General features: G+C 36.6%; 1 protein-coding gene across 1 annotated transcript; it reads left to right on the plus strand.

The window, feature by feature from the left end:
* The first annotated feature begins 7933 nt into the window (after nucleotides 1-7933).
* On the plus strand, nucleotides 7934-9172 carry LOC137617653 (protein FAM200C-like). Its single transcript, XM_068347656.1, has one exon. The coding sequence runs from the start codon at nucleotides 7934-7936 to the stop codon at nucleotides 9170-9172; it is 1239 nt and encodes a 412-aa protein (XP_068203757.1).
* Nucleotides 9173-11594: the final 2422 nt, after the last annotated feature.

Below are 11594 nucleotides of genomic sequence, written 5' to 3' on the forward strand. Positions count from 1 at the left end.
TCAGTCAACTTCTGCTGGGAACTTTGTACCTGGTAGCTTATTGCCAATTGTGGGCTTGTTCATAGGGATAGAAACCTAATTCTAAATGACTAGTTGAGGATCGGGGATGATTAACCTAGTAAACTAAGGAGGAAAGTGTATAATTCAAAAGTAATTAAAATCTATCATAACAATTAACAGCTGTTGTAGAAATATCCTTAACGGGGACTTGGTAAATCGATAATTCAGCAGATTTAATAACTTCTGTACTGTTGCCTTCCATATCCCTAGAATTTTGGAGCAAGCAAATACCACCCTATCACCCTAAAAAGTGCCAATGAGAATGAAAAGGAAATTATTGTATTCCGAACTCAAAAAAAAAAAAAAAAAAAAAAAAAAAAACACAACAACATGGAGCAATCATTAAAATAATCCTTTTCTTTCCTTCTACACCAAGAATATGACATTAAGATTAGTTCCATATTAATCTTTATGCTTATATTGTAATAATAGTGAAAATACGTTTTTATTGAACAAGGTAAAGGAGGTCTCATGATACCCGAGGATTAGAAGAGTTTAGGAACGGTGACTTTCAAAACAAGAAACGAGATATCATCCTTATGATGTAGAATTTCACGTAAACAGATTTATATTCAAAGGTCATTGCCAATGATCGTGCTTCATGTTGGAGACACCTTTAAGGAAATACGGAAAAAAATCGTTTCAACAACAATTGTGTAAATATGCAAAGGGCACAATTGGTAAAGCCGGGTAATTAAAATTCTTAATCCATCAATAAGATGGATTAATTTAAGAGGCATATGAATATATCTAAATAGATGAGGGATGAGGGATAATAATTGTAGAAATAGAAAAAAAAAATATCTCTTCCCTGACTAGACACTAGAGCACCGGAAAATTTTTCACCTCACGTTTCTCTTTACTAAAAACATTATTATTAATAAAGATATTAAAATGATTAATATTATTAAAATTATGGTCATCCAGGTATAGAGCTAATGGGGCGATACGTGCCAAAAAGAAATTTCCTATCATCTAAAATAAAAAATCATAAACAGGTTTACAAAGTCATTCGGTAGATAAAAAAAACCTAGTATCAGTATTCTTATTTAATTAGACTAGTACGAGAGAGAGAGAGAGAGAGAGAGAGAGAGAGAGAGAAAAGTGTTAAAAGGAGTTACAAGGATTTTAGATGTCTCAGACACTTTAGTCCATCCAGGGAGACTCCATTTGTCCTTGGGGTAGAACAATTTGGTTTGAACGTTTAGAGAATTTTTCATGATCTTGTCTAAGTCATTCTTGAACTCGTTTACCGTGTTCCTGTTTACTACATCCGCTGAAGAGAGAGAGAGAGAGAGAGAGAGAGGAGAGAGAGAGAAGAGAGAGAGAGAGAGAGAGGCGGAAACCAAAATCTCTCATAACAAAACTACAAATAAAAAAACTCCTAATATCACCTTGTCGTTTAATTTGCAATGACAGTGATTACCCCGTGACACTGATAACTTTTAAGCGAACGATACATAAACCTGAAGAGAAAAGGCCAAGTTGCTCTAAAGCACGAGACTTTCCTTTCTCTCATAATCTCTAGGGGCGATTCGTGCCACTCTCTCTCTCTCTCTCTCTCTCTCTAGGTAACCTGATCAAATTATCTAATAACAACAGGAAGATTCTCTCTCTCTCTCTCTCTCTCTCTCTCTCTCTCAGCGGATGTAGTAAACAGGAACACGGTAAACGAGTTCAAGAATAAGTTAGACAAGATCATAAAAATTCTCCTCAACCTTATGGCTTTCGAGTAAAGCAATTATTAAAGTCTTGATAAAATTAGAGGTAAGGTACTTCCATGTAAGATACCATTAACCCTTCCGTGGAAATATCTTTTTGTAAATATTTTATTGGTGTTAAAAAAAAAACATGACTGACTTAGAAGCTAGGTCTCTTTTTATGGAACATGTTGAAGGACATAGGGAATCAACTTTTATATATACCGATGGCTCCAAATCTGATGCTGGCGTTGGATTTGGAGTATATAGTAGTTCTTTTAACTGTAGAGGGGCACTTCCTCCAATATCTTCCATATTTACTGCTGAATTATATGGCATACTAACCGCTATTGAGATAATAGCGCTAAAAGAGGAGGGCAATATTACCATTTATAGTGATTCAAGAAGTGTTCTTCAAGCTTTAGAAGGTTTTTAATTCTAGTAACCCTTTAGTTTTAAAGATTTCAGAAGTGGCTTTTAATTATTGGCCTAAAAGGTATAACAGTTCGATTTTGCTGGGTTCCGGCACACGTAGGTGTGTCTGGAAATGAAGAGGCAGATTCACCGGCAAAGAGTGCTGCAGCCGAGTTGCTACCAAGAAGGTATCCCATTCTTTGTGATGATTTTTTACCAGCAATTCGGAATTCTATTTATAAAAATTGGCAACAGCATTGGGATAGTTTAAGCGAAAATAAGATGAGAGAAATTGCGATTGGTATATCCCCTTGGAGGTATAATGAGATGCCCCGAAAATGGGAGACTACTCTTTGTCGTCTCGGCATTGGTCACACCCGGATGACCCACGAGTTTCTGCTGGCTGGCCAACACCAACCATATTGTGACGAATGTTTGATACCCTTAACAGTGAGGCATTTGTTGACTGAATGCCCCACTTATAGCTCTGAAAGAAATAGATATCTGTTTGAGGCTCGTGGTGAAGATGGCAGGTTCATCCTTGCCAAGATCCTTGGACATGATGTGTCGTACAATGCCAGCGGTATTTTTAAATTCATATCAGAAGCAGGTCTTCTTAATACTATTTAACTTTTATAGCATATTAACTTCTAGTGGAATTTTTAGATTTATATCCGAAGCAGGTCTCCTTAATGCTATTTAACTTTTATAACAAATTTACGCTCTGGTTTTAATTGAATATTCTATTAATCTTTATTTATAAAAAACGATATCGGCGTCAATGACCTTCGATGTCAGGATGCCAGAGAACTTCAAATCAATCAATCAGCAAAGAATTCAACCAGAAAGAGGCCATTGGGAACCATGAATTCACTTTGACACCAAGAGCCCATTTTGCTCCTGATGGTATACTTCTGGCAGCACAGAAAACCCATTGGATGTTCAGATGATTTTCTTCTCCCCAGACATAGATGTCATGGTGTTAATCATAGCAAACTATGACCTCATGCAGAAGAATACATATATTTCCATGGCCTCTGTGAATAGAATCAATATGGAAATCCATAAGGGCAGAAAGACCAAACGCTTTGCCAGTCTTCAATTCATTCACTGGCGCTGACAACACTAGACGATTCTCTTTATATAGGTAAAACAACCTGGCCGCAAGTCTACGTGAAGGCAGATAGAGATGTAATCAGTTCTCTGCAGATGCTTTTGCCATAGGAAAACGTGAACAAAACTATGTTGGTCACTCTGTCTAGCTTCGTCTTTGCAGCTTACTCCCCTACAGGCATCTCCTCCAAACTGCGATGGCATCCCTTCTACAAGCATATGTCAGCAAAGTGACAAGGTAACTCCTACCCTTTCAGCTCTGAGACAACATGTCCATGGAGTCTGTATCCAAGCCTGATTTTGGGAAAAGGTCAGCATTCCTCTGCAAGACCTTCAGTTGGATCCCCTGCAGAATGGCTATCACGAGTCCAAGGGCCATATGAAACCAAACATGACAGATGTCGTTACAGTTCAATTGAGACAATTAGCTTCCAATGCAAAACAGATTGCTCTTCGGCTGGATGTTATTAAAGAACAGAAAACTTATCCTACACTCATAAAAAACTTATCCTAGACTCATCTTTGCCAATGCAGCAATGAGTATCAGAAGGATGAGGACACACAGAAAAAATATGAAACTGATGAAGAAGATGATGGCGATATGTAAAGACTCTTTGGTTGCATAATACACATTTTTGTCATATGGAACATGCTGCTTTTAATGGTTACTAACAGAATATTCAAGTCACATAAGTTTGCCGTTGAATCTAGCTTATTTATTTTGATGCTATTGGATTCCTTGTCCCTGAAAACGGCGGCTATATAAGTATCAGGACATTATATAACCATTGTTTTTCTGATTCCTTATACAATAAAGTTTCAAAAAATATATAGTTTTGATATTCTTTACAAAAATCTGGTGAAATTGCATAATGAACTTGACCTTTAGCAGAAAGTTCAGAAAATGACCAGGCAGATGAAGACTTTACACCCGGAAATAAATCTGATCTGGACTCATCAATTCCTCTTTCGGGACGTATAAGAAATGTAGAAGAAACACAGAAAATTAACAGAAAAAATATATGTCTCTCTAAAAAACTTCGCAGATTTCTCCAATTTTCCCATTTTGCAAAATAATCAAGGATGAACTTCAGAATCAAAATATCCTACGCTAATAGCCAGGAAAGCCAGAATACAAACATGAATAAAAATAACAGAATTCAATTCTACAAAGTATCAAAATAATTCACCATAACGTGATATCCTGGCATACAAAGGAATAATATTATTCCCTGGACTTGGTATGAAACCAAGCTTTACAATACATTACTCTTACTAACACCTAATTTTCTAAACTATTCCTCCTACCATGGTTAGTTAGCTAGCTGTCCTCATTCTTCTTTCACCCATCTTTCCAATCAGCTAAGAAATAAAAAATATAGATAAGAAGGATCTCAGTCACTACCTTACATACGTAGACCAAGATCAAATAAACAAACAGAAATCGTAACAGCAACAAAAGAACGTATATGCAATAAAATGGCAAAAGAAGAATCTGACAGCTGGTGGTAGCTGTAGTCTTCAGAAAGGAACGAGGCGATAAACAACAATAGTCTGTTTCCCTTTAGGATCGCCCAGTTAGCATCATTGTTGCCATACCCTCATTGTCCTCGACGTTTGCCAAAGCTAGTCTACTGTTACCAGCACTATGAGGAAATAGGGGATATGTGAAAGGAGCCACATATTCTCTCTCGATCTGTCCCTGCCTGTCAAACCATTTTACTATTGCGCTCTCTCTCTCTCTCTCTCTCCTCTCTCTCTCTCTCTCTCTCTCTCTCTCTCTCTATAGACTAGACTTTGAATACAGCGTCACAGCTAAAACAATACAGGATTCTATATTTTAGGGAAATTCACAAAAAGATTGATCCCCTCGGTACCAAATCTAAACAAAATGTACCGACGAGGCAAAGGATTATGGAAATGAATCTAGCATAAGAAGTAAATCAAATCCCTATGATCGAACCTTCATCACATACAGATTCGTCCAAATTATCAAACTATCAGCGAAAGTTCAACGGAACGTTTTTGTACGAGTAATGTTAGGTGAATATGGAATAGATATCACACTCCATTTGATATAGATCTCTATTCCCTTACGGACATCAATGAACACTCAAAAAAAGTTGCAAACCTTTGCTGGGATTTGTAATATCTGGCATGACTTGGGCTTAGCATTTTAGTCAACTTATATAATTAAAATCAGATACATTGAAGAACTAAAATTCACGCCGAAATCATTTTTAATATATGTTAAGATGTTTTCTCGATGTGTAAGCGGTACAAATCTTACATTAAAAGCGTGATATCTTGGGTTTAATCCGATGAAGCATAGGCCATATCATGTACTTCTTTTCGACCACACTATTCCTTTGCAGGTCCAAGGAATGACTTATTCTGTATAGTATATCTACTGTTTTGGGTTACAAAAGGAGGACTTCCCCAGAAACCAGAAGACTGAAAGTTTCTGGCACCAGCTCCATCAAGGAATAATTATTTATTTATATTTATATATATATATATATATATATATATATATATATATATATATATATATATATATATATATATATATATATATTATGGTTGGCAAATTACACAGCCTTCCAAGTTCCAAACTCACCTGTTGATTTCAACATAAATCTGTTACACTTGATAAATACCAGAGCTCTGAGAAATTATGCAACTCCCAGACAGCAATATATAAAAACACTGAATATCCAAAGGTCTCTTATGTACCCTCAAAACAAAACTAGGTATTTACTTTACTTGAACTATTCGATACAACCTCTTACTTCGATTCTTAGTCAGGGATTACGAGAGAGATTTGTAAGAAATACTGGTGATCGAGAAAGCACACTTTACAAAAATAAATATAATCTATAAAAATCTATAATATTAATACAGAAAATTATCACCAAAATGAATCACTCAAAATATTAAATCTGAACAAAACCTTAGACTAAGACAAGAAAAAGATACTTATGAAAATTATACAATCACTTGTTTCAATGAAAATTAATTCATAAAAAATATTTAATCTTGATAATTAATGACAATAGTTAACCTTTAACACTAATGATTAAACTCCTAAAGAAATTTACATAAAAGTAACTGATACGCTTAGGTGTCTTAGCTCACACGAGGGTTCCAAACAGATAGCAATATAAACACACATCACTGTTTATAACCTAAATCTCACAGGGCCAGTTACAAAAATCTATACTAAACCCGTACTTACAATAATGCAATACTCATGAAATATCATTCAATGGAGTTATCAATGTTTGAACACACTACACACGATATATGTTGGATATAAACTTATTCACTTTCGAGAAGGCACACATTCGAGGCACATGAGAGAAGAGGGTGGACGAACTTTGCTCTTACTAAGGGACAGGCTAGATCTCTTCTGCAGATCACAATTTCCTAGGGGGCACATATATATTGACTTAAAAACTTCTAGATCGTTCAATTAGATCAGTGGTCTGGAACAGGGGTATATTACCCCAAATGGGGTAAAATTAGAAATTTTTGGGGGTAATGAACGTGCTACGGATGTGGATGTGCTAAGTAAGGGAAACTGATATGAAAGTTGGAGAAAAGAATGCATCGAGGATCCCACGATCTTTAAAACTATGAAAACGGAGAAATATCTGTATTGAAACTGCTTCATCAGTATTGAAACTGTTTTTAACCCTCAGTGAGATCGCTTTTGCGTTGTTGTCTTGGTGGTGGCATTTGCTCCTTGACTTATCAGTCTTTATTTAGCCCCTCGTCATCTACCTGGTGGATTTTTGACCTGGGGTGTTACGGGAGGAACAACCACGATCATAGGTAAGGGAGGCCTGGATAAAGGGAAGAAGAAAAGGAGTGAAAGGTGGTGGTTGTGGTGGTGGCAGTTTGGATTGTGTTGGTGGCGTCATGGAGTGGCTGGCTGGACGATTATGCTTGATTTTAACTAGCAGTTTACGTTGGTGGAGGAAGTCTGTTGACTGACAGTGATTATAGTTAACGTTTAGTGTGGTGAATAAGTTAATGTTACATCGTATGTGTAAGTCCTGATTTGTTTTCATTTTCAGATGGCATCAGCAAGGAAAAGGACATAGCAGGCAGAGTTCCTTAATTATGGGTTCACAGAAATAGAGGACAAAGGACAAATGAAGCCTCAATGTGTAGTTTGTAGGAAAGTACTGACTGCCGAGTCTTTCAAAAAGAATCAACTGAAGAAACACTTGGACAAGGTTCATTCACATCTGTCTTCCAAACCACGGGAATACTTTGAGAATCTGGAAAAACAGTCAAAAGACAGAGACTGGAAAGTAACAAGAGTGCAATGTTTGACCAACGTTCAGCTGCAATAGCTAGTTTTGAAGTGGCATGGTTGGTTGCTCGAAACAAGAAACCACATACTATTGGTGAAGACTTAATCAAGCCTGCGGCTGTAAAAATGGCAGAAATAATGTGTGGGCAGAAAGTAGCTAAACAACTGAATACAGTACCTTTGTCTGCTAGAGCTATTAAAGAAAGAATTTCCATCTTAGCAGAAAATGTGAGGGAACAAGTGATTTCTTCAGTAAAAAAAAAGTAAAGAGTTTGCCATTCAACTTGATGAGACTACAGATGTAAGTAGCAATTCACAATTGATGGTATACATTCGATATAGGGGCTCTGATGAAATCGAAGAAGAAATGTTGTTGTGTTCTCCTCTTGAGTTGAGAACTCGTGGTATTGATGTGTTCAATAAGGTTGATGCATGCTTCAAAAAACCAAGTGTTGATCTGAAGTGGGAAGATTGTATTGCAGTATCAGTTGATGGAGCTCCTGCCATGATTGGTCACATCAATGGTTTTGTGGCTTTGGCCAAACAACAGAATCCAGATATTCTAGTCATCCATTGTATGATACATCGCCAGGCATTAGTTGTGAAGAATTTGGAACCAGAAGTGGAAGCTGTGTTAAATGATGTGGTTAAGATTGTCAATGTTGTAAAAGGGCATGCACTAAACACGAGGATGTTTCGTGATTTATGTGAGGATGGAGAGGCTGAATATTCAACCTTTCTTTTCCATACGGAATTCAGGTGGCTTTCACGTGGAAATGTCCTGAATAGAGTGTGGGCTCTTAAAACAGAACTCGAAATGTTTCTGACTGATAAAAAACACACGCTTGCAGAAAAGTTCAGAAAAACAACCTGGCTAGCTCTTCTTGCATACTTAGCTGACATTTTTGGACATGTAAACGAACTGAACAAGGAATTGCAAGGAAAGAAAGTCAATCTCCTGTTAGCAAGGGAAAAAATTTCAGCATTTGTTTCAAAGCTTCAGTATTGTAACCAGAATATAAAGGCCAATAAGACTGCTGCCTTTCCAAAACTGGGAGAGTCTTTGGAAGACTGTCGAGACTGCAGTCTTAGTGACATAAAGGAGTCAGTCACAAGGCACCTGACCAAACTTAGAAATAGGTTCTGTGACTATTTTCCAGAACTTGATTCACATACTGTCAGCTGGGTTGTAAATCCCTTCAAAAGTGAGCTGGCTGATTTGCCTGAACAGCCTGAAGGATTGGCAGAAGAGCTTATTGAACTTCGTTCCAGCAATGAAACAAAAATGGAATTTGAGAGCAAGGATGATCTCTCAAGTTTTTGGATGTCAAAAACTGCAAAGGCTTATAAAACTGCACACATAGAAGCAACTAAAATGCTACTACCTTTCGCAACAGCCTACCTTTGCGAACAAGGTTTTTCTACCCTTGTAAATCTAAAAACAAAATACAGAAACCGGTTGAATCCTGAAGACAGCATCCTAGTAGCAGTAACTTCAAAAATCCCTAATTTCGAGTTTGTTGCATCCAAGATGAAACAGTATCATTTTTCCAAAGCCTGAGGTAGCTGATATGAAAATATTAAAGATTTCAATCTGTCATTAAAATATTAAAGTTTTCAATATTTTCTTAATTATTTTTCGTTGTGTGCCATTCTTATGCCAAGAATAACATTATTTTTCTTTGTGTGCCATTCTTATGCCAGAAAGAATAACATTATTTTTCTTTGTGTGCCATTCTTATGCCAGAAAGGATAAACTTTTTTCCCCATAATAGTGGATTCAATAAAATTTCAATTTGAATTTGAAATACATGATGGTCAGTAGTTTTGCTTGTGCGCCATGTAATACTAAAAAAAGTGTTTTATTTGTTTATAAATGTGATTCCTACTTTTTTTTCTTGTTTGCTATTTCTATGCCAAAAAGACAGACTTTTATTTCCTATGGTAGATGAAATTACCAATTAAACATTTTTCCTTTATTTATCATCCATGAATTCTATAAGTAAATTGGTTTGTCCACCAGAGTACTTCCAAGTGTGGGGGTAAATTTATTTTACTACAAATTCTATTGAGGTAACACCCAAAATAGTTACCCGACCCCTGTAGTAGATCATTCTCGAAGCTTGAGGGCAAGGCCTAGCGGCGCCAAAGTTGCCAACTACGTCTATCAAACAGGCAAACTAACCTCGCTTGCAAAGCAACCCTCTATCAGCTAACTCCACCCACCTACCTCCTCAAAACATAAAAAAAAAGCTAAAACTAACTCTGGGGTTTTCGAGAACATTCCAACTACGTGGAAATATAAAAATTACATAAGCCCTCGTTTTCAAACCTCGTATGGTTCGTTCAACATACTTAGACGAGATTACATAAGACTTCGTAACAAAATCCATGAAATAAAGTTAATTCCTTAAAATAACATAAATTTACTTATACTGACTTGAATGAATAATAAAACAAAATGAATGACGAAAGTCTTACGTAATTAACAAACAATTACTTAAACCTACAAGAGAGGAACTCACTTTAAGAGCTGGCTATATACATCTTAAATACACAAATAAAATACATAAATAAAATATTTACTCTACACTAGACCAGCTTCACAAGTGTGATAGACTTTATTATACTAATAAGAAATATTCCTGTGGAAAACGTAATTTTAGTGTTAATATTAAGATTAAAAAATGAAAAATAGCAGCTAATAAAAATAGTCACATGCAATATGTCCCATGTGAAGATCTGCCTTATCTATTACCCGGCACCCAAACAGTCTTCGCCCAGCACCCCGACTCCCCAAAACGAGGACAATTCTTGGCTAATGTCTTTGTTCCAGAGCTCGTGAGTATCTACAGACGGTTTGTTTATGCTGTGCCATCAGATATGTGTAATATATTGTACTTGATTTTTATTACCTATTCTTTTTTTGCGATATCAATCTCTAAGAAAGTAAATTTTGCTTACACTTACCTCTATGAGAATAGGTTCCCTGTCCCCTATTCAATGAGAGTAGGTCCTTTTCTTTAGAAAAGTATGATTTTTGACACTTTCTTGATCTCAATGTCTATAAGAATGGGTTCTGCTGACATCTTTTAAGGAAAGTTGGTCTCCCTGGTCCCTACATCCATAGGAATAAGTTCCATTCACATCTCTTTATGAATCGGTTAAACTGTTTCCTACCTCCATGGCAATACGATCTGCCGACCCCTCATTAAGAAAGAACATTTTGATGTCTATGGAGGGCAATTAACGTTCTGTGTAAAAGGTACACCTTATATAGTCTGGCAACCAATCACAAGTAGATACAGCAGAGGTGCGTCGGTTATTGTGAAACAGATGCTTAGGAGAACGTAATTAAGAGGATATTCGGTTACTTTTAAACCGCTCACTGTGGTAGAGATTTGATTCATTCGGATGCAATTTCCAAAACTCTCTCCTTGGGTATGTCATGAGAGAGAGAGAGAGAGAGAGAGAGAGAGAGAGAGAGAGAGAGAGAGAGAGAGAGAGAGAGAGAGAGAGAGAGAGAGAACTTATAAGTTTTTTTTATGATCTGGCTCTTCAATACTAATATAATTTGCATATGCCAACTCCCTCTAATTAGGACTGGCTAATCCGTCTACAAAGTGGCGATGAGGAATGAATAGATAGCTCGAACCAATCCTAATCACTGGAAGGAATAGGAAAATGGTTCCCCTGGAGAAGCCTATATCCCTTTGAGATATTTTTATAGTTTTCCTAAATATACAGTATCCATGGACGTCAGGTACATCCGCTTAGTATAAATTGTCATTCACTAGGAATCTACTAAATGATTTGTATGCCAATGGGATTCATTAAAAACTACCTCGAATATCTCTTTAGCAAATGTACTCAGGTGGGGTGAGAATCATACCTCTATATCATGTAGAGATGATTACCAGAGGAACCCAAGCTCTCTCTCTCTCTCTCTCTCTCTCTCTCTCTCTCTCTCTCTCTCTCTCTCT

Source organism: Palaemon carinicauda, chromosome 23, assembly GCF_036898095.1.
Source record: "Palaemon carinicauda isolate YSFRI2023 chromosome 23, ASM3689809v2, whole genome shotgun sequence".
NCBI lineage: Eukaryota > Metazoa > Arthropoda > Malacostraca > Decapoda > Palaemonidae > Palaemon > Palaemon carinicauda.

Bases quoted from the DNA above. Each gene is read 5' to 3' on its own strand.
- LOC137617653 (XM_068347656.1), top strand. From the start codon at position 7,934: ATGGTATACATTCGATATAGGGGCTCTGATGAAATCGAAGAAGAAATG.